The following is a 24,895-nucleotide window of genomic DNA, read 5'->3' as shown; positions in this document are numbered from 1 at the left end:
AGGCTAGAAACAATATTACCGACCCTTCAGTCTTCAAACTTGTACAGTCATGTACACCCAAGATGGTAAACAGCTGTCATCAACTTCGTATATTTCTTTAAAACGCGCAATATAAACGTTTGTTTGTAGTTCCTGCCACTAAGGATGTCCGTATTTGTTCTGTTTCCCTTCTCTCACTCGCCCTGAATTTCATTCTATCGTCAGGTCAGCTTGAACCCATTCCATCTAAATCTAAGAAAAAATATACTTCTAAAAATAACCTAAACAATTAATCCCGCCAATTATTGTTGACAGAGGAATGCTGTCAAATATAAGGTTCACAGAATTTTGAAGTGACGGGAATTCTATTGTTTTATTTAATGTCGTCTGTCCGCTGACACCTGACACGTGTTTTGAGAAAAGTGTAATCCGTCTAATTTATGTCAGTCGTACAGAAACAATGATGTATATTTAATGAATCCGTCATTCAGAAGCGGATTACAGCGACGCGCTTTCAGAACAAATGGCGCGTGTCGGATGAATTAGAGCAGAGACCATATAATAGATGGTCTCTGATTAGAGGTTACAAAAGAAGAAGAAAAGTTTGTGACATCACTTTTAATTGTACCAAACCACTGCCACTCCACATCTACCGTGACATGTACATTTCATTCTGTCAGAGCATTTGCTTACAAATATCAAAGAAACATAAAGTTAGATTGTATGCATCTTCCCACAAGACGTTTTGATGGTTGTTGATGAATGAATGCCAGCCAGCGCGTTATAACGGGAATGGTGGCGTAAACTACTGCGCATGCGTAAGACGGTGTCATCCAAGGTATTTCTGGGCTGTTCCCAGTCCTCAGTCGCAGCGGAAGAACTCGAGTTGGCCCGAGTACAGGGCTTGTGGCAGACGACAATTCAGTTTGGTTTCGCGAAGTGGATTTCCAAACGGGGAGTAATATCAACATGGATATCTTTGCTCCTTTCGCATGCTTGATATTTCTGAATGGTGAGTAATTTTTTCTCTCATATTCAATTATATATTTATTGAGATTAAAATTATTATCTTGCAATTAATACAGAAATGGTATGTTATGAAACGTTATATTTATAGACAAGGGCAGGTAGCGTACATACTAGATTCCCTTATAGGTTCGATGACTATTACATACAAGCTGATATATTACATGTACACGTTTGTCTGGAACTGTGGCTCAGGGGACTGAGTGTCTGCCCGGGCAGTGGTCGATGGTTCGATTCCCGGCTGTGTCATACCAAACTTTATATATGATGCTTGTTAATATTCTTCCCATGGCTAGCCAGTTGGGACAAAAAGAAGGAATCTAACTGCAAGACACAACCACGTTAATTGCTCCATCTATGTGAACTGCTTCATATATGTTAACTGCTTCATCTATGTTAACTGCTTCATATATGTTAAATGTCTTACCTATGTTAACTGCCTCGTCTATGTTAACTGCCTAGTCTATGTGAACTGCTTCATCTACGTTAACTGCCTCGTCTATGTGAACTGCTTCATCTACGTTAACTGTCTCGTCTATGTTAACTGCCTCGTCTATGTGAACTGCTTCATCTACGTTAACTGCCTCGTCTATGTGAACTGCTTCATCTACGTTAACTGCCTCGTCTATGTTAAATGTCTTACCTATATTAACTGTCTCGTCTATGTTAACTGCCTAGTCTATGTGAACTGCTTCATCTACGTTAACTGCCTCGTCTATGTGAACTGTTTCATCTACGTTAACTGTCTCGTCTATGTTAACTGCCTCGTCTATGTGAACTGCTTCATCTACGTTAACTTCCTCGTCTATGTGAACTGCTTCATCTACGTTAACTGCCTCGTCTATGTTAAATGTCTTACCTATATTAACTGTCTCGTCTATGTTAACTGCCTCGTCTATGTGAACTGCTTCATCTACGTTAACTGACTCGTCTATGTTAAATGTCTTACCTATATTAACTGTCTCGTCTATGTTAACTGCCTCGTCTATGTGAACTGCTTCATCTACGTTAACTGACTCGTCTATGTGTATAACATTAGTCGCCGCGACCCCATTTAACCCATCTGTACTACACTTAATCCAGTGTTAAGAAACCGCATCCCGGCTGCTTCGTTTCGAGGGAGGTAAACCCAAGTACAAAATATTGCACTTTTGATTTGCGATTATACGCTTATAATTTTGTTTATTTGTTGTTTCATAATCAGCAATGCATATTATATGTCATGAAGAAGTGATAATTGTGTTTTATTTATGTTTGATTTTTTGGTTGCATGTGACCTTTAAGCTACACGCTGATGCATGTAGCTGTAAAATACAATGACGCTTAACGCGATTCAATGACCTGTTTCCTTCACCTCGCATATATGCGGGACTGTCAATTCAACACGCTACGCACAAGCCTGTAAACATTACAGCACGTTATATAAGGTCGTGTAAATAAGCTTTTGTCCTCCAACGCCAACTATTTTTCAAGTTTACGCGTAGGGTAAAACCTAATCCATTTAAGCTGTTCCATATCTAGCATTGCGTATAAGTTTATATAGGCACCTGCCTGATAGGTTTCTTAAATCTGGATTAAGTGTAGTACAGGTGTGTTAACTGGGGTCGCTTGGACTAATGTTATACACATTTATTGTTGGGGTGTTCCCCTATATGTGGTGTATGTGTTGAATGTTATACACACATTTATTGTGGGAGTGTTCCCCTATATGTGGTGTATGTGTTGAATGTTATACACACTTATTGTTGGGGTGTTCCCCTATATGTGGTGTATGTGTTGAATGTTATACACACTTATTGTTGGGGTGTTCCCCTATATGTGGTGTATGTGTTGAATGTTATACACACATTTATTTTGGGAGTGTTCCCCTATATGTGGTGTATGTGTTGAATGTTATACACACATTTATTGTGGGAGTGTTCCCCTATATGTGATGTATGCGTTGAATGTTATACACACTCTTATTGTTGGAGTGTTCCCCTATATGTGGTGTATGTGTTGAATGTTACACACGCATTTATTGTTGGAGTGTTCCCCTATATGTGGTGTATGTGTTGAATGTTATACACACTTATTGTGGGAGTGTTCCCCTATATGTGGTGTGGTGTATGTGTTGAATGTTATACACACATTTATTGTGGGAGTGTTCCCCTATATGTGGTGTATGTGTTGAATGTTACACACGCATTTATTGTTGGAGTGTTCCCCTATATGTGGTGTATGTGTTGAATGTTATACACACATTTATTGTGGGAGTGTTCCCCTATATGTGGTGTGGTGTATGTGTTGAATGTTATACACACACTTATTGTTGGAGTGTTCCCCTATATGTGATGTATGCGTTGAATGTTATACACACATTTATTGTGGGAGTGTTCCCCTATATGTGGTGTATGCGTTGAATGTTATACACACTTATTGTTTGGAGTGTTCCCCTTTAGTTGTGTTTTCGTTGAATGTGCAGCATGGCAAGCAGTATTTCCACACATGGCCAGTCAAGTAAAACCAGCCTGGTACCTTCGCGGTCAGCTGTAAGACACAATGCCACTGTATGGCCCTACTAAATGTAGAACAACGAGAAAGAAAAAAATGAACGCTAGTTCAGTGTTTTATTAATTTTAAAAAATTCCACTTTGCAAGTGCCTGTCACATAAAGTTGTATGTTTTATGTTAGCTAACAATTATACAAACAAGAAATATGTAATCGGTGGTGATGCATCAGAACGGTGTTTCATCCAACTTTCATCTCATAACTGTATCTGATACGAGTCGAAATTTTGTGAGTGGGTATAATACTCAAAATTCTCCAAATAATGACAATCCTGGAGGACGAGTAGGGTTGCGCATCATATTGGGTGCGTTCTATACACCAGAAAACACCCCTTTTGATAAGGACATCAGGTGTGGTTTGGACATGCAGCGTTTCGCCGACTGTTTCAACCTTGTAACGTTTTGATCGTGTTTGTAACTATTTGGTATTATCCAATTTTCAAGTGAATAATTTCCTTGTCCGGCAAAGTCGTCCATTTGCAGTTCCGGCACTTAAGAAGATTGATTGCTAATGCATGACAGTTGTGAGGACTGTTAGTCATTGTTGAGTTCATTGAACCATGGTTGCCTGGACGGGGTAAAGCAAAGTAAAGCGTTCCTGACACCAGCGCTACTCCAATAGTGTAGCCACAGGCATTGCCAGTCAACACACAGACAAGTACAACACAATGCTCGTGTAACCCTGTTTAACACAGCTATCAAATATCGCCCTGACGTTATCGGTGTGTAAATGATAGTATTGTTGTCAGTAAAGAACAAATTTTGAGGGCGGCCCTTAAATGATCGAATCTGGACGATAATCCAGTGATCTGAGGTCATGTAGCACGGTCTGGCGTCAGTCTAGGTCAAGACATTGTAATAGCAAAATGTGAAAAGAAGACAGTATATGCTTAACTACTGTACGTCTGGCTCAAAAGCGGACCGATGAATTGCAATCTAACTCGAAAACTAATAAACATAACATACTCAATGAAACGCTGATCATAATCAAAACATCATACCCACTCTGTGAGGTTTTTGCAGAATTTTTGTCCTAAAAATAAAAAAGTTGTTTAACAATCTATCATCAAAATATTGACACAGTTCACTGTTTGTTACGAGGGAGGAGTGCAGAGAAAGGGACAGCCAGGTGTTCGAGAAGCACGTTCACAGACAAAGTTATTTATTCATTAACCTGTGCTGTGCCGTCTCCATCCGTTCTCGAACACCTGGCTGTCCCTTTCTCTGCACTCCTCCGTCGTAACAAATAGTGAACTGTGTCAATATTTTGATGATAGATTGTTAAACAACTTTTTTATTTTTAGGACAAAAATTCTGCAAAAACCTCACAGAGTGGGTATGATGTTTTAATTATGATCAGCGTTCCGTTGAGTATTTTATGTTTATTAGTTTTCGAGTTAGATTGCAATTCATCGGTCCGCTTTTGAGCCAGACGGACTATAGGGTAATTATTAATTGCCTGGTTGATGACATTAAAATAAGATATTAGATCGATATGACATCTCTTGGCGTGAAGGGTAGCCTGGGACGGTGGGTAGCCTAGTGGTTAAAACGTTCGCTCGTCACGCCGAAGACCCGGGGTTCGATCCCCTTTCAGCTGGAATATTGCTAAAAGCGGCGTAAGACCTAACTCTCACCTAGTCAGCGGTCGGATTTTTTAAATACTAAATAGACGCGGGATTGTGGCTCACAATTGATCACTGTATTGTCTGGTCTAGTAACATTTCTAAAGTGCAGCCTTGAACATGTTTTTCAACAGGTGCGCTGTGTATGCATCCTTGTCCCGAGTGAATCTTAACTACCCATATAACAAAATAAATAATACAGATATCCCGGGCGCCGCTCGTTGAGCGGTGACGAAGTGCAGTAGTTTTACTTCGTTAAGAAACATTATGTAATTCATCGCTCGAGGACACGGTTTAATTTTTAATGACTACCCCTATGTTCTGACGTGCCAGTGCATTTACAGTTAATCTCAACTGTCACGGAATGAAGTCCGTGGCCTTGACCCGTGACCCCTATACAGAGACTGATTCTCTGCTTATCTTTTGTATGTATAGTAAGGGTGTCTTCTACGTTTTTTACGGTTTATTTATAACCATACACAATTGCATACTGTTGCAACTCTTGATACGGTTTCCCCTTTTGAATGAAATGTCGCATGTCCTTATACATCGCTTTGGGGATAGACTAACCGTTAGTCTCTGAAAACATATACTAACTGACTGAGTTTGGTTTTACGCCGCTTTTAGCAATATTCCAGCAACATCACGGCGGGGGACACCAGAAATGGGCTTCACACATTGTGCCCATGTGGGGACTCGAACCTGAAAACATATAACTGTGATGGATACATATAATTCCGTTTAATTGGAAAGAAGCCCTGGTGAGATAAGAGATCCTGAACCTGAGGAAAGCTAGACTTGCTTCATTAAGATCTTTCCCATTGCAGAAAGGGCTTGGTGGAAGGGGAAATAGTGTGGTTCGGGGACTGTGGCACAGACTACAGAATTTTAATTTTTTGCCCCCTTTATTTACCAAGAAAATAGCTATATTAAGCATTAATTTCATGATGCAAGCCAGTTGCAATGTATGGTACTGTTTGAAAGGTATTCAAGCAAGGAGACATTGAATAATCCGACACGCTGTATAATCCGACATTCTTTCCCGGTCCCAGTGAGTGTCGGATTATACAGCTTCCACTGTACTTCAGGGGTAAAAAGGGTGATGACATGGTATCTTTGTAAACGTTATGCATCCCAGCTGCTAATTTGCATGCTATTATGTGCATATATACTCATAATCATTAGGGGACAGCGGTGTAGTTCAGTAGTAAACGCGTTTGCTGGTCACGATGACGACCCAGGTTCGAATCCTAACCTGGTATGTCAATGAAGCCTTTTCTTGGTATTCTCTGACTCGGTATTGCAGAGAAATTGCTTCAGTGAGTTGTGGTTCATTTCCTCATCTTGATCTGCCCAGTAACAACACAAGCATGACCGTCATGTGTCATGTCGGTGCACCCACGTCGATCAGACGGCGAGTCATGCTCTATGGGTGCAGTGGCTGCGCTGTGTAAGGACATCACAAAGAAGTAAATATTATTGTGTTTGTTCGTGTTGTGTTTTGCCTCGTATTACCCATGTATATTCGGTTCGCGTTTGACAGGGGTAGCCTAGTGGTTAAAGCGATCGCTCGTCACGCCAAAGACCAGGGTTCAATTCCCCACATGGGTACAATGTGTGAAGCCCATTTCTGGTGTCACCCGCCGTGATATTGCTGGAAAATTGCTAAAAGCGGCATTAAACTAAACATCACTCATCGCGTTTGACATATACGGCGTTGCAACAGTCAGCTCACAGTTGCATCCATTTGTCTGACCAGGATCCGCTGATGACCAGTTGCCTGAATGCTTAAACTTGCTCAACATGGCAATTATGTCTATGTTGAGGATGTAGTGTTCTTCCAAAGTACTCAAGTAGAGACTGTTATGTTCGATTTGTGCATATAGATAATGTGCCAAGTACACATACCAAAGAGCTGAGAGCGCCAACTTACTACCACGGTCTGTGGATTAGCGTGCACTCCATGTTTCGTGCATTCTCAGCTCCTTCGGGAGTACACAGCCGAGGCTTGACATGTCACACAGATAATCGAATCACTGTTTGGACAATAATTTTAAAAAAATAAAAATTTAGATTTATGCAACCGTATATTGTTTTTATATGTTATGAGTAACTTATATTTCAAATTTGAATGAAATCGGTGAAGAAACGGATATTTTCAGAAAATTCTCCCGCTACCCTCATTACATAAAATACACGAGGTGTATAACATCCACTCGTTCTCACGTGCATACAGAAGAAGCATTTCGCGATAGATCATGCTGATCAACGATGGGAAACGTGACAAAGTCTTGACGTGCCGGGAAAGACTAAGTAATTGATTCGTCACTGCCAGTCATGGTGACCTATATAAATGCATCAGACCCGCCCGTCTTATTACTCAGGAAACATGCTGGATGTGCCACGTGCATTTTCCCGCTGATCACAGCCACACGTGATCATCACGACATACATCTTATACAGGGATAATGTACCGCTATGAGCATTGTGTTGTGATTGCACTTGTCATCGCAGTTCACGTGTCACAACACATGCGATCGTCTTCTATCGTCTCTCCATCCCACTCTCTCTCCATCCCATATATCCCAGATACATTCGTGACCATTCGTGTTATTCCGTAACAAGCCGAATAACGATCTCCTTTGCAAGTTACGAAAAGTGGCGAGTGGCGACGAATGCTCGAAGGGTCGTACTGCCTGGAGAAATGGGTCGTACTGCTTCCCGTCCTGCTAGCTGTGCACTTGTAACTCTTCATTCAAGAAATCATCTTTCACATCAAACCACAGTTCGGTATCACTCTACACGGAACAGTTTTATAAACAAGGAAAAGAGTTTCTCGTTAATATACACGGATGTGGTTTAGCCTAATGTTACACCCCCTTGCTTGTGGGCATGTGTAGGTTGACAATACGAGGAAAAAGGTACAAGTTCCCGGTACCAACACTCCCTGTTATTGCGCTCTACCTGTATTTTTTGTTTGTTGTTTTACGCCACACTCAGCAATATTCCAGCAATATGGCGGTGGTCTGTAAATAATCGAGTCTGGACCAGACAATCCAGTGACGGGCATGAGCATCGATCTACGCAATTGGGATGACACATGTCAACCAAGTTCGAGAGCCTGACCACCTGATCCCGTTAGTCGCCTCTTACGACAAGCATGGGTTACTGAAGACCAGTTCTAACTCGGATCTTCACGGGTTTCTACCTGTAATTATATTAACAGAATCTGTCACTTGAACGTTCTACCCCACAGAATCAAATTAACGGCAAATTTATAACTGTTCGTCCCACCTTTAAATTTAGTATATTTAATAATCTATAAACGGTTTTGTTACCCTTTCTGCCGAAATACTTTCAAGGGTCGTGCCTATAAGATATTACTAGATCGATACTTTGTAAAATTTGTTTAGGTACATAACAGGTGATCGACATACATGAATTTATATTTAAGCCGATCATTACACTAATGATTAGGATCAGCCCCCAAGCATATTTACACAGTCCTATATTCATGAAAAGAATAGGATATCTATAATTGTGTCAGTCCTTAGTTATTGTTGGCGGGGGTTTGTTTAGTCAACAGAGTGCCATATGTTAACAACCATATGTTAACAACCACATGTTAACAACCATATGTTAGCAACCATATATTAGCAAACACATGTTAACAACCATATGTTAGCAACCATATGTTAGCAAACACATGTTAACAACCACATGTTAGCAAACACATGTTAACAACCATATGTTAGCAAACACATGTTAACAACCATATGTTAACAACCATATGTTAGCAAACACATGTTAGCAAACATATGTTAACAACCACATGTTAACAACCATATGTTAACAAACACATGTTAACAACCATATGTTAACAACCATATGTTAGCAAACACATGTTAACAACCATTGTCATAACCGGAATTATTTATCTTCTAGAAGGGTTGACTTGGGCCACGATCAACGGTCCTAGCTGAGCTCTAATTGCGGGAAAGTCCGTGATCGGCAAGATTTGTATCATGCCTGCGATATTGTTTATCTACATCTCCTAAGATAATAAGCTTGGATAATATCCTGCTGATATTCAAACAATAAATAAATGCATTGGGAAAACCTCTCAATTTGACCTTTCATTTAATTAATCTTTTACTATGCTGTTACTGTTTGTATACCCCGGACGAGAACTTCTGTGCTCCAGTGGGGCTCTACTTTACCAGCGATGTCTGACCGTGCCTTCACAGTTTGCAGTCCCCAATATGGAAATCTCTGCTATCTGAACTATAAACACTGAATCTAAAGACGTTTTTAAGTCTAATTTTTACTCACATCCTCCCCTCAGCATTTCAGTAGACTGTCAGAAATGTGTGTATATATGTGTATATATGTGTATATATGTGCATGGACTTTAACGTTAACACAGCGCAAGTGAGCACCTCGGTACTAGACACTTAAGAAATCAATTCTTGTTATATCATTCAGTCTTTAAATGTGTTCCCCACCCTTTTCTCATGGGCTTGGTCCCTTCTTGGAACATGAATATTTCCTTAAAACATGTATACAAGTGAAATGCGCTTATAGCTGAACAGTGTAGTCATTTGACCTACAACTGAACCAAACCTCTCTGTATGAATATTTAGGGAGTTTCCCTATACATGTTCTGATCCATTTCATATTCATAGCGTGTACGGGTTACTCCTCTTAGCCATTCATTGGTTGACTGATAGCAAGTCAATGCAGTGTGTCGCTGGATTAGCGCATAAGCAGCCTATACTACCATAATAACCATCCATAATATGTACAGAGTCGTGGTTTATAGTGCGTGCTGGCACCTTGACAGTAACATGACACAGCACATTCCTTTCAACGTGAAACCAATAGCTGATATGCCCGGACAGGTATGCAGGTGTACATCATCGACAGGAATGCAGAAACACCACGAATGTATCCTTTTAACTGTCAAGCACGAGATTGTCCGATAAAACAAGGACAGGTCACTTCGAAAATATACAGTACAACCAGAAATTATTGAGAATTTAAAGATTGAAAAAAACCATTTCACTCATTACTCACGTATTAAATGTGAATATAAGCAGAACATAACTCCAGATTCAAAGACAGGTGAACAGTTAGTATTTTGTCAAGTCACCATGGGCAGCAATGCAGGCTTCAATGCGGCGGGGCATACTACTGATCAAAGAAGTTTTTCAGCAATATTTGTCAGATTGTTCTTATTGACACTTTCCTACATAAGTCCCCAAACATTTTCTATTGATTTAGGTCAGGCTATAGCTTGGCCAATCTAATAATGTCATATTTTGGGTCCGAAACCAGGCCTGTGAATGCTTTTCGAACGATGTTTTGGGTCGTTGTCCTGCTGGAAAATCCAAAAATCATTTCCATAGAACACGTGAGCATATGGAAGTAAACTTTTCTGCCCACCCATGTCCTCAGTTCGTCGAATATCTCATATCCAGTCTCCTCCTCTCTAAATCATCCATACTGAGGATCACTGAAAATGTCGTGCTGCTGGCTGAAGTAAACAAATCAACTTCCTCTTCTCTAAATCAAGGGGCATAACTCTTCACAAACTTATGAAAAAGGATTAACGGAGTTGTCTCTCTTGAATGAAACCAAGCACTTGATAGCTGGTAAAGGTTGTTTATACTAGAAATACAATTAAACATATTCCTAAAATTCTCAATAAATTTCTGGTCATACTATAGTTCGATATATGAACGAAATATCCTTACAATCCACCGTTAAACCAACTGCCGCACCACAAGCTTTTGAGTAAGCTAATTATTCAGCGACACGATTTGCATTGCTTGTTAATAGTGATATCCACGGAAGGCGACCTGTTCGCCGCAAATCCCCTCGTCACAGTCCAATTGCTCTGCTATATGTACGACGCTGTGCTTTTCCCGAATGCACGCTGTATTGGCCCGAGCCATGAAGTGTGTGTTAACTCTATCCCAAAGTACCACGACGGGAGATACCAGAAACGCGCTATAACAACTGACAACCCCTCAAGACTATCGCGTTCAAGAATGGCGAGCGTTTATATCTTTAACGCCAAATGGTAAATCGAAACTCACATCTAACGCGACAATGCCACCAAGGCAATAATTTGAGGCAATAATTTTTTATTCCAGCAATATCACTGCAAGGGGACACTAGAAAGTGGCATTCATATTGGCTTGACAAGTACTAGCTTTAACTAGACTACCCATCCAGCGTCTCTCTCTCTCTCTCTCTCTCTCTCTCTCTCTCTCTCTCTCTCTCTCTCTCTCTCTCTCTCTCTCTCTCTCTCTCTCTCTCTCTCTCAACATTTTGGTGAAGGGTCTCTCTCTCTCTCTCTCTTAGTTTACAGATAAATAATAGTTTCCTGATGACATCCTCAGCAATCTCATTTGAAACATTACTTTCTTCTTTATTTTCCAGCACTGTTATGCTGTCATTGTGAAGTAACATTGACGTCATCTATACATTTGATGAACATCAACGGCCATGTGACCTTCAAGCAATCTGCTGTGAATCAAGCTACGTCCGTGACCTTCAACCTGACCGGCGTTACAGGTAGCCTTCAATGGGAGCTGAGACAGTCCTGGGTAGACTTCACGGTGAAATATAAGTGTGGGGACATGGTCATTGGAACCAGGTAAGATATCAACACTTCCCCGGAATGAGAGAGTGATTGTGTCTGGTTTAACTCCGGAATAGCGTATATGTCACTGTGTCTCAGGTGTGGTGGGGTAGCCTAGTGGTTAAAGTGATCCCGCGTGACGCTGAAGACCCGGGTTCGATTCCCCACATAGATACAATGTGTGAAGCCCATTTCTCGTGTCCCCCGCCGTGATACTGCTGGAATATTGCTAAAAGCGGCGTAAAACCATACTGACTCACTGTCTCACTCCAATGTGGGTGGGAAGCCCACAGCAAGGAAACCCTTTGATGAATGGTACTCGCCTCGGGTCATAATCAGGGTGAATCTTGGATTCGAACCTACCATCAGTGACACTTGTGGATGGGTATTGTACTGCGTCGCTGTTAGCACCATTCCAACAATATGACGGCGACGTACACCACAAAGGTGTACATATGGTACCTATATGGAGAACCAGGGCTTTTGGCGTGAAAAGCAAACGCTCGACTACCCTTCCGCTCCAATGGGGGTTAGCACCGGCAACAAGGTCACACATCATAATGTTAACGGGAAATACTGAAATCCGACCTTGACCTTACGCGTGAAGACCTGATGTAACCTCCACAGATGGACGCGTCTGGTAAACCCAGAGCTAACCTTGATCTCCCACTCTAATTCAAAACCTGTCCTTGAGTCGAACAGATGTTAGTTTGGGCTGCATTTCTTTAAATCTAGTTACGATCTTAGAAAAAACAAACTCCATTTAAAACACACGTGTTCTTGACATCCAGCGTAACAGGGTTGTATTTTTTAAATTTGTTTGCATTCGGAATCCACCTATCATATTCTGTTTGAAGGTACAGGTATTAAATATGTTTGTGTGAATGCTTTATTTACTTACCGAAGACTAGCAAAGTTTCTCTGGTCGATCCCCTAAATAACAAGTGGCTGGTCCTTACACGGAAAGGAATGGTTTAGGAATAGATGTACTGATTTCAATTTCCTTGGATACTAAGACAGCTATATCCTATTTTTGTTCACAGTCTCCCTAATATTGGATCCACCATTTCTACGGGCCAAGAGACATTAACGATACAATCCAGCGTCGTTTCCGATTTGTCCGACCTAATGGGTGAGTACATGGTCCATTAGGGTACTTTCTGTACAACTACTTCAATATCTGGACTAGATTTATTGTGTGAGTGAGTTAAGTTTTAAGCCGCACTCAGGAATATTCCAGCTATATGACGGCGGTCTGTAAATAATCGAGTCTGGACTAGACAATCCCGTGATCAACAGCATGAGCATCGGGAACCGATGACATGTGTCAACCCAGTCAGCGAGTCTGACCCCCTGATCCCGTTAGTCGCCTCTTACGACAAGCATGGGTTACTGAAGACCTATTCTTACCCGATCTTCACCGGACTGGATTTAATACAACAGTAAGGTGTGTTATGGATGGCCAGTTAGGCAAAGTATCGTCATCGTGGGTAAACATGTAGGACCACCAGAACTCCGGCTTTCACTCCCAGATAAAGCAGGCACGTCATCATGCAACTAAAATACTGTTCAACATATGACGTTAATCCCAGCTCATAGAACACTGGTTGAAGATATCGTAACTAAAGCATCAATTTAGTGAGGTGGGATGTACAGTTTGCGGCTGGAACTGTGGGGGAACCTTGTGGTTAAAACGTTTGCTCCCTACCCCGAAGACCCAGGTTCGATTCCCATATGGGTGCAATGTGAAGCCCATTTCTGGTGTCCCCGCCGTGATATTGCTGGAATATTGCTAAAAGCGGTGTAAGACCATACTCACTAACTCAGTTTCTAGCTGATATTACTACGCACTACCAACTCACCACTGCAATATTCCTCCGCCAGTTCGCCCATTGCAGATGCGCTATTTAGTTTGGGTTAAACTGAATGGACACAGTATATCGGGATCTCCGTTTGGGGTGATGCTGCGTCCATGCTATTTCGAACTACTTGAGACAAAATATGATATATTGATATTATTTGCCCTGAAATATACCCCGATATGTATTTTTCCCCTGTGTATTTTCCACACGTTATGCTGTCAGTATACTCGTATACCCTTTCAGTATTCCCGTTGTTGTACCCCTAATGCTCAGTCAACATCACAGTTATGGTTTATCAACATACCCGTCATTACCCACACCATTCCCAAGATAGCGATGTACGGAACAAAGCATGAAATCTCACCAAAACTCGCAATAAACGTGTTTCCATCGTACATGATTCCACGATATCGCTCATTTCCATGATAAATACTAGATATGGGACTGTGACGTCACTTCCGATACGAATCAGTGGTGATGAGGTCCAGGGCATGTATAAAAATGGAATGGAGATCTAATACTCTTGATCATCGTCGATGTTCCTACATTTTTTCTCATTATTACCAGGTCGGTCCCTTCTCCTAGCCAACGGCAGCGACAAGGCCTGTGGGACCCTGGTGATGCCGTCCGCCCAGTACAGAACAGCCTCCGTCCAGTTCCAGGGCTCAATAAACGGGGAGATCTGGTTCCGCCAGGCTGAAGGGATGAGGACAGAACTTCGGGTCGACCTCTTTCAACCAGCTTCAACAACCACAGACTATGCGTGGAAAATATACTCAGGGACGGTACCAAATTGCAAAAGCCTAACTGCACTCTTTGACCCTTCTTCAAAATCCGCAGGAGCATGTTCGACTAATAACCCAGGCGCATGCGCTGTCGGTGACCTGACCGGAAGGCTTGGCAGGGTGATGGTTGGCGCCACAGCAGGATCAGCCCGGAAGTTTGTCCACGATATGTATCTGAATCTGTCAGGAGACGCCAACATTACGGGCAACACACTTGTCCTCCTTGACAATGCGAATATGATTGTATCTTGTGGGAAGATCATGGCGGTCACAGAGAAACAAGCTTCGGCTGTTTTCAACAAAGCCGGCGTTGTAGGAAGTGTTCATTTCAAACAAGCATCACCTTTCGAACTTACAGAAATTTCTGTCGCTCTGTCGAGACTGGCCAGGAAAGCAGGAGGGTACCACGTCCATTTGTATCCTGTTCCTTACCAACAACACAGCCAGCCAGCAACTGTGTTCTCAAGATGCAGTAGGTGGACATTGGAACCCTTTCGGCATGCCCTTCCCGACCACTGGTTCGACTACAGATCGTTTCGAGGTCGGGGACATCAGCGGAAAGTTTGGAAACCTTGCTGATAGGGATTCATACTATCAAACGATGAAAGACTATAACATGCCAATGTTCGGGCCGTACAGCATCATTGGAAGGTCGGCTGTCGTTCATAAAAGTGTCGCAGGTGCGCCGAGGTGGATATGTGCCAATATCAACGACTTACGCCCCAGATCTTTCGCTGCTGCTACTTTTAAGTATCCCATTATCGGTAAGGTCATTTTCAGCCAGGCAGTGGGGGACCCCATGTCGGACACATGGATCTTTGGCCAACTTAACTATGCAGATGGAACCGCCAATCCTAGCCAGGGCCACCGCTGGAGTGTGCATGAGAATAAGGTCGGCGATGACGCGATGAAAACACCGGGTCGGTGCGCCTCCGTCGGCCCAATCGTCAACCCGTTCAGGGCAAACATGTCAGGAGATTACTCATCTCAGTGTAAGATGTCCAACCCCTTACGCTGTCCAGTTGGAGCTATGACAAAGTTAACAGGTGCCCTGAAAATCAGATTACAAAATGGTGCCCCATCCAAGTTCTTCTTTACGTCTAGGAATGTACCCCTTAGTGGTGCTGCTAGTGTCGTTGCAAAATCAATGTTGATCCTTTCCAAGGACAATGGAGATGCTCCTCTAGCCTGTGCTGACATGATTCATCTAAGAACACGATACGCTACCGTTGACAAGTGGGTTCAGAATGTCACTGGGTTTATCAACTTTACTCAAAATCACGGTGACACCAGTGATGATACTTTGGTTTCGATCGACATCGAGAATCTTGGTCGGCAAGCTGGTGGCTACCACATCCACGAGCTTCCAGTGCCGTCCGATAGCAAGAGTCCCTGTTCGGGCGCAAGCGTGGCTGGACACTATAATCCTTTTAAGGTTATCATAGCCAATAGTCCGTCCCCTACAAATGGAACCTACGACCAATTTGAGGTCGGTGATCTGAGCGGCAAGTATGGCCTGCTGAATAACGAATCGTCGGAGGACATCGAAAAGCGTGACAACATGATCAATTTGTTTGGTCAGTACAGCGTCGTTGGGAGGTCTGTCGTCATACACAAGATGGTTGCAGGTGCTCGCTGGACTTGCGGCAATATCACGGAGGATGTGTCGATGACTGGCGGTATGAAACATATGGCGAAAGCTATGTTCAATGCCAGTCACTCGGGTATCAGCGGAAGTGTCACTTTTGTAAGTAGAACCGACAAAAAATCATCATTTTCATCATCATAATTATTTATTATCATTATCATCATCATCATCATCATCACACTGCGAACTATTAAACGTCGTTGTTATATTCTCGCCATTATTTATCACACGATCATTTGAATAGTAGGCATTCAAATTCCATTCTCTTCTTCCTGTGAGTGTGAAATTGTATAGGTAATGTTGGGATACCATGTTGGGATGCTGTTGGGATGACTTGATTGCATGTCAACTGTTTCTGTTTCAGACCCAGTACGTGTACGCCGATGGAAGCATGAGCGACACCACCGTCTTTGCCAATCTCGTCGACCCCGACGGCAGGAGTGTGAGTATTACCCTCAGCTTCGTGGCCATGCCTGAACATCTTTCTTCAATTATCCCTCTTAATTTCCATCCCAACAGTAAAGATCCGGATTAGAATTGATCCTCAGCAACCCATCGTAAGAGGCTGACTTGGTTGACACATGTCATCGTATCCCAGCTGCGTAGATCGATCGTCATGTTGTTGATCACTGGATTGTCTGGTCCAAATTCCATTATTTACAAACTCACTCACTCTTTCCTCCCCCTCTCTCTCTCTATATGGCGGCGGTCTGTAAATAATCGAGTCTGGACCAGACAATCTCTCTCTCTCTCTCTCTCTCTCTCTCTCTCTCTCTCTCTCTCTCTCTCTCTCTCTCTCTCTCTCTCTCTCTCTCTCTCTCACTCTCACACACACACACACACACACACACACGCGCGCACTCGCATCCTCAACTACATAGTTTTATGTTTCTTGTAGACAACAGGACATATGATGGCCGTCGGTAGTCGATCAGCTTGGGGCGACCGGAAGTCAAGCAGCAAACGATGTGACAGCGCAGGCGCGAAGTTCAACCCTTTTCTCGTCAACACCCAAGTACGTATTGTGTCATTATTTCTTTCGTCCACACTTCTGCCTCCAAATTAGAGGGCGGTGGCGTAGCTAGTAGTAAAAGCGTTCGCTCGTCACGCCGAAAACCCGGTTCGATTCCCAACATGGGTACAAAGTGTGAAGCCCATTTCTGGTGTCCCCTGCCGTGATATTGCTGGAAATTACTAAAACTCACCCACTCGCCCATTGAGGGACACGGGTGTCCAGTTGTCGAGGGGCGTGATTTCATTATGCAAAGTTACACTCCTTTGGTTTTTTAAAAAGGCCGTTCCTGTTGAAAAGTCTTCATTCATATGTGTCGTTGCTAAGCAATCTCTGTTGCCATGTTGATAACAGGTACGAAAATGTACAATGATTTTGTTGTTCAGTCTACAACTGTTAATTGATCAGTTGTTCGCGTTTCTGTTGTTTTCAATATCATATTTCACTTCACAACTTTCAGACGCGATATTCGGAGTGTTCCATTTCAAACCCACTACGGTGTTCAGTCGGTGACATGTCAGGCAGACTTGGGACATGCAGTGTTGGTGGCAAGAACCTCTACACCGATATCAACCTGTCGATCTTTGGAAAATATTCAGGTATGCCATTAACACGAACACTCGAAATGAGCTGGTCGGATTATGTCCCCAGCTGTTTTACCTATTGGAGTGAGTGAGTTGAGTTTTACGCCGCACTCAACAATATTCCAGCTATATGGTGGTTACCTATTGGAGAGAATGGTCAGTCTCGGTCACTGGCTTGTGCGTGTTGTCCTCCGCCGACCGCACTAAACGTTGTCTGGCTCAGATTCGACTGATAGCTTTCTGACGTGATATTCAGAGAGGTCGTTCATTAAATGCTGTTTCAATGGACTAGCAGGGGCGGTGGGGTAGCCTCGTGGTTAAAGCGTTCGCTCGTCACTCTGAAGACCCGGGTTCGATTCCCCACTGTGTGAAGCCCATTTCTGGTGTCCCCCGCCGTGATATTGCTGGAATATTGCTAAAAGCTGCGTAAAACTGGATTATCTGGTCCAGACTAGATTATTTGCAGACCGCCGTCATATAGCTGGAATATTGCTGAATGTGGCGTTAAACAAACAAACAGACAGACAACTAATCTATTCATGTTTTGTATTACAGTTATAGGACGATCCTTTGTCTTGTACGGCCCCGATGGAAGTACGGACCGCATCGCGTGTACTAACATCCTGCCAATGTCGGCGATGCAGTCCTCTCTCTTCATCGAGAAATCCGCCTCCATGTCAACGTGAGTCTCTTCTGTAGTTCGGTCGGGCGATGTTTTTCCACCTCTGCTTGAAGATATCTGTTTAGTTCATAGGAGATGATACAACTTTGAACCGACATGTTTTCTTCATGACAATTTATTCGAAAATGTCTTTACAAATTATATGAACAATACATTCGGTCCCTCCCCTACATTATATATTAAGAATTCATCGCGAGTGTATTATCAACCGAGTCTTAGTTAATCTGTATTCCGTTACAATTAATCTGGTCCACAGTTTTGAGACTCTGTATCCCTCTAAGAAAAATATCCACTTACCTAGTCTTATATTAAAATGGTCTACATTGAAATCCCCAACCTGTGGGTTGTAGACAACTTTCCCAGGCTACTTATGTTCAAGAGGTGAGAAAGCAGATCTTCTGAGGTCATCCATTTTCAATAGAACAAAAATTCAGTAAATAACGCAGACAGCAACAGCCTCTACAAACACATTGTAAGTGTCTCTATAAAAATGTGTCGGATTATTTTACATGTATTTCGATGCACACTTTAATGGGATTGTCTCTTGTTTAGAATGTATGTGGCGATTTCTAACGAAAGTTTCTTGATATCCCATCATGTGACTGCTCTCTACTGGTTTTCATATGTCGGCCTGCTAATGTGGTCTTAAAGGTTTATTGATAATGTTTTCTGCATTCATGTATCATAACTGATTTTTCTCCCCTTTCCCCAGCCTTGAGATCGCGCGCACGTACGCCAGGGCTTTGGACACCAATGAATGGAACGTCGTGGTGTCTGGAGACGACAGCAAAGGCGACGGATGCATATCGGTGCTTGTCCACTTCATTGGTAGGTTGACTTCTGATCTATCCGTTGTATGGGCTAGGCATAAACTTCATGTAAATAGCTTGATGCTCAAGCTCCGACAGGGGGCGGTGGGGTAGCTTAGTGGTTAAGCCTTACGGCGTTCGCTCATAACGCTGAAGACCCGACTTCGATACCCCACATGGTTACAATGTGTGAAGCCCATTCCTGGCATCCCCCGCCGTGATATTGGTGGAATAGCGGCGTAAAACCAAACTCTCACTCAAGTTCCGACATATGCTGTTATAAACACCCGAAGAATATTTGAGTGGGTATTGTTTTTCGGCGATTTTAGCGGTATTCCAGGAATGTCATCCAGAGGGGGGACACTTTGTAACCCAATTTGTAACCATGTGAAAAACCGAACCGGGTCTTCAATTCGACTAGTGCTGTAACTAGGATACCTAACCGTCACGAAACCATTTAAAGAGTGAGTGAGTTTAGTTTTACGCCGCATTTAGCAATATTCCAGCAATATCTCGGCGGAGGACACCAGAAATGAGGTTCACACATAGTACCCATGTGGGGAATCGAACCCGGGTTTTCAGCGTGACGAAAGAACGCTTTAACCACCAGGCTACCCCACCGGCCCCCATTTAAAGAAAGTGGTCAAGAGAGAAGCGACTTAGCCGATGCATGTCATCGTGTCTCAGTTGCGTAGATCGGTGCTCATGATGTTGACCACAGGGTTGTCTGGTCCAGACCCTATTATTTACAGACCGCCGCCATATAGCTGGAATACTGCTGAATAGATTCGTTAAAACAAACAAACAAATGCCATTCAAAGACTTGAATCAAACAAACAACACAAAAATTGGCAACAAATACAACGACTCCAGGTTTACGAAACCCACTGAAGTAACTTTTAAGGGGAGGAATATTCACCTCTTTTAACATTTTGAGTGTCAGCTGTGTAAAGAGCAACGAGACAACGTCACCGATACGTCAAAACGTAAAATGCTTGTGTAACTCATGTGTGACTGAAACACATCCCCATCCTCACTGCCCACGTGGAATTCGTGAAAACCCGCTGGACCACTTCGTATTATAACGAGGATATTTTAAAAATATAACTTCCACCAGGGTCTGCATTTATGTCGCTTATATTTTATTCAAACATCACTGGAGTTCTCCTTTTATGTCAGAGTATTTTATGGTTGGTTGAAACCCAATGCCTTATTATGTTCATCTACACAGGTAATAACGCAAGCGGATTGCGAGCCCGTTTCAACCAAATGGTTTCGCAAGGAGGTAATGGGAAACTGGGGGCGTTCAGTCCCGTGACGTGCTCAGCAGGTGAGTCAGCGAGAAACATACAAAACCCAACAAGAACACATGTGATGCGATACGAAGTACCAACACGATGCAAACTCTTTGTTCAGAATCTATTTGCACTAAAATAATCTGCCTAGAGACATTTCCACAAACTGTTAGAAATAGTGAGTAAACGTTATTCAAAATATTGTATCAACACGCACACATTTACAAAAGAAGAGGTGAGGTGAGGTGAGGTGAAATTGGGTTTAACGTCGTGCTTGAGAATATTTCGCTCATATGACGACGTGCATGCGTGTGTATGTGTATGTGCGGCTGCTTGTACTAGCCCAGACGTAAGCTGGTTTTATAGTGCTAGCCCACTGAGATACCACGCCGCAGTGAAGCATGAATACTCCACTCAGACACATTATACTGACTCCGAGCCGACCAGTCCTTGTTGTACCCATTAATGCCGAACGCCAGGCAGAGACCAACAAGTACCATATTTTAACGTCTTTTGGTATGACGCGGTCGGGGATCGAACCCGCGACCTTCCGCTCTCCGGGCGGACGCTCTTACCACTACACCACGGAGGCGGTCCTACAAAAGAAGAACATAATGCATGTTCAAATTCATTCTTCGATCTATAATTGATATGTTTCACTTGTTGAAATCCATGTCACAACTAGAATGTTATTTTCTGGGGAGTTAACAAAAGATATTTTAAGGCTAAATATTGCAATATTTGAATTATTTGTGAAATTTCCAAAGATAAATATATGTTTGTAAAAGTGTGTCCGTTGTAGGATTATACGAAAAAACTACATTTATAGTTGATCTATGTTTTTGGAATGCTGGAAAATTGTAGTAGTAAAAGACATCCCATTTTGTAGCGTAACAATTGATAATAATTATTATGCATAATGGTATTTTCTCTTTCTTTTCAGATAAGCTCGGTGTATCCATTGTGTTGGTCAGCCTGTTATTATTATGCAAGAAGATTATCTTATGATTGTAGCATGCCCATATGTTCACTACAGTTTAATTAACTAAAAATAACAATGATTTATGAGTAAAATTTTAAAAGGATCTGAAATGAGTTTATGTCAAAATGTGATTAGGATAGGCCAGGTGTCTGTCTTCAAATAGAGTCGTGACAACTGGGTGAAATATTGTTCTTTTAGTCGCACAAACTACGCAAAAAGATGAGTAATCTTTAAAATCAACTGCCCCTTTTATATTTTGTTATAATCCAGGGTTCCGTTGTACAAAGCAACCTTAGCGCTACGCCTGTCTGTCTTAAGGTATGGGAGTTACGATCACCTTAGCGCTACGCCTGTCTGTCTTAAGGTATGGGAGTTACGATCACCTTAGCGCTACGCCTGTGTGTCTTAAGGTATGGGAGTTACGATCACCTTAGCGCTACGCCTGACTGTCTTAAGGTATGGGAGTTACGATCACCTTAGCGCTACGCCTGTCTGTCTTAAGGTATGGGAGTTACGATCACCTTAGCGCTACGCCTGACTGTCTTAAGGTATGGGAGTTACGATCACCTTAGCGCTAGGGTTTCTTTGTACATGGGCACATACGTGTTAATGTTCGTGACCCGAGAGTATGATTACATCATGTGTTATTGTATCAATTACAACATATTGGGTGGATTCGAATCCAAGCCTAGGTCCTCAGCGCCATACCCGAGCCCGTGGGCTTCATCAAAGAGGTCTGAGACAAGCATTTACTCCGGGCCTCCCTCCCACACGAAGCTGACCGCCGTGAAATAACTGGAATGCTGTTCAAAGCGGCGTTAAACCCAGCTGACTTAAGTCCGTCGACATCTTCAGGTTCACACATCCCCATGTTGAATGATGTTAAGTGAGACAGTGGTTGTGATATTGAATCCATGGCTATGTGTCTATGTCCATGTTGTCAGCGCGGTATAGGTTTGCCAGCCGCTTGTTTTGTGATTCTCTCGATTTTTTGTGTGATTCTTGCGCATTTTTTGTGATGTATGGAGTTATTTTTCCTGCTTCATCGGCGTAAACACGATATTATATTTTTTTGAAATAATGATAACCGTTTTACACCCCTATAATAGAAGCTTGCAGAAAAAGATGTTTGTGTATTCTTTTTTCCAAAAGTCATTATCACAACTAGGTTAGGGCTTTTCAATACATATAATGTATATTTTTAGGTCTGTTTTGTTGGGGTTTTTATATAAAAGCTCCTCAGATTCACAGTAAAATGTATATAGTGTTGTACTGAGTTATGGAGTCCTGCTACTGTTTAATGTGGTGTTCTGTACGTATGCGGTCCTCAAGGGCGTACCTCAATATATCCATGGTGTTCAAATATTTGAGTTGGTGAGAACACACTCACATACACACACACACACACGCAAACTCACACATGCACACGTACATGCTTAGGCATGTGAAGAAAATATAGACATTTTCGGGAAACTATTGGAGTAGTGGTTCAACTAATCAAGCAGTATCTGAATAGTGCTTCTAACAATTGAAATACATAGAGCACCACTCATTATCGTCACTAATCTCTACGTTATCATGCAGATGCAGTTAAAACTAAACGTGAGAACAGAAACTGTTTGTAGCGACCAAGGTTGCTAGGCTTGTAGCGAAGGTTTGTATATTTGTCTCACTCCTCCACACATCTCCGTTATTTTATGGTACGTGTCAAGGTGGGGTTGTGTTATTTTGAATACACTGGATACTGGAGGCGGTAGTTCGGACACGGCCGTAATGTGGTACCAAAAGCTTGGTGTAGTATGTCATGCAGCATTAAACACGTGTTATGTCCCGTAAGTAATAAGGTGAACCCCGAAATCGGTTTGAACCGAACTAAGTCAGTATAAATAGACACGCATGATATTGAAATACACGTGTTCAAAGTTACAATCGGAAAATGCAATACTGTCAGTACACCGAATCAAATGAAGACCTCCACTACACAATAACAGGCACTATTGGTCTGGGCTGTCACAAATGGCGATGTTGTCCGACAGGTGTCCCTTCTGTTCTTGGCAAGTAGAAAGACACAAGTCAGGTCGCAGTGATCTCGACTCGCCCTCGTAGCGCAGTTTTATAGGTACAGCTAGAATTATAGAAACTGCTAGGTGTGTCCAATCATGTTGTTTGAATTAACAGATGTAATCAAGCTTCTTACAACTTCTGAAATACCACTCAAAGAAGCTTCTCACAGCGGATCTCGGTACTATCCGAAGGATAACAGGTGCAAGCGCTGTAACGGAGCTTGGACTAATAAACAGCAAAGGGACGTCACTCTAACTTACGCGCGGCCTTGGGCTATGCTTGACACTTTATGAGCGCCTCATTTCCTGCCACTAACAATCATCAGAAATAAATCCACAGTAATCTCATGCTTCATAAAACATGTATTAATATGTTAACTTATGTATGAATTTTCTATGCACATATTTCTAATTTCAGCAACGACTGTGTTCATTTGATATATTTCATACGTGCTTAAGTCATTAATGAACTCTATGGTTTGTGAGATTAAGTCGGTTTTATGTATCATGTCGTAATCTGCTGGGTCAGCAAATTGTCTTCTTCATACGTGTATATTTGAGCAGGTCATTAACCAACTATTGATCATGTTTAAAGTTAACATTGTTTTTCTAAAGTGCTCAATATTTTATATGTGTCAGCTAAACTTCCCCCACGAATATTAATCATATATCCGTTTATCTTCAGTATTGAGGACTATGTTTAGTGGGTTTTGTTTAGTTTTCATATGTTATTGTAAATAAACACATCATTTGTATAAAAGTGTTGTTTAACAGCAAATACATATTTTTAACACACGCACACGTGTTCTTATATTTATCCATCTCTTCACTGTCTTCGAGTCAGCAATCTTCCAGCTTTCTGACAGCGACCTTAGGACTTGATCAGCCATTCTAGTGGTTGATAATAACACAAGCAACCCACACTGTGTTTGATGACAGGGGCGGATACAGCTTTTGGAAAAAGGAGGGGTGCACACTCTTGAGAAAAGGAGGGGTGCACACTTCATTCTCACCCGTTGTCCTGGGTTATTCAATAAACTTTCAGGACAAAAGGAGGGGTGCGCAGCTCTACACTCCCCTTCTCTATCCGCCTATGCATGACACGCAGACCACTCCACAAAACCTCACCATTCATCGGGTGCGGTGGGGTAAACTAGTGGTTAAAGCGTTCGTTTGTCACGCCGAACACCCCGGTTCGATTCCGTTGGTTGGATTGTTGCGGGTTCAATTCCGAACATATAGGTACAATGTGTGAAGCCTATTCTGGTGTCCCTCGCGGTGATAGTGCTGGAATATTGCTACAAGCGGCGTAAAACTAAACTCAGTCACTAACTTATCACTTCC

General features: G+C 42.4%; 1 protein-coding gene across 1 annotated transcript; it reads left to right on the top strand.

Moving 5' to 3' along the window:
- The first annotated feature begins 818 nt into the window (after positions 1–818).
- LOC124262225 lies at positions 819–21,851 on the top strand. The gene is given in 12 exon segments (XM_046696697.1): positions 819–991; positions 11,628–11,844; positions 12,873–12,961; positions 14,259–14,914; positions 14,916–16,223; positions 16,489–16,566; positions 17,023–17,139; positions 17,597–17,735; positions 18,276–18,402; positions 19,115–19,230; positions 20,443–20,541; positions 21,450–21,851. Coding segments are annotated over 12 exon segments (3,054 nt in total). The 5' UTR covers positions 819–948; the 3' UTR covers positions 21,515–21,851.
- The last annotated feature ends 3,044 nt before the right edge of the window (positions 21,852–24,895 follow it).

The sequence above is a fragment of the Haliotis rubra genome, unplaced genomic scaffold (genome assembly GCF_003918875.1).
Source record: "Haliotis rubra isolate DU_JTF1 unplaced genomic scaffold, ASM391887v1 Scf828, whole genome shotgun sequence".
In the NCBI taxonomy this organism is placed as follows: Eukaryota; Metazoa; Mollusca; class Gastropoda; order Lepetellida; family Haliotidae; genus Haliotis; species Haliotis rubra.
The sequence above is the reverse complement of the archived record's forward strand: the minus strand, read 5'-3'. Positions and strand labels throughout refer to the sequence as shown.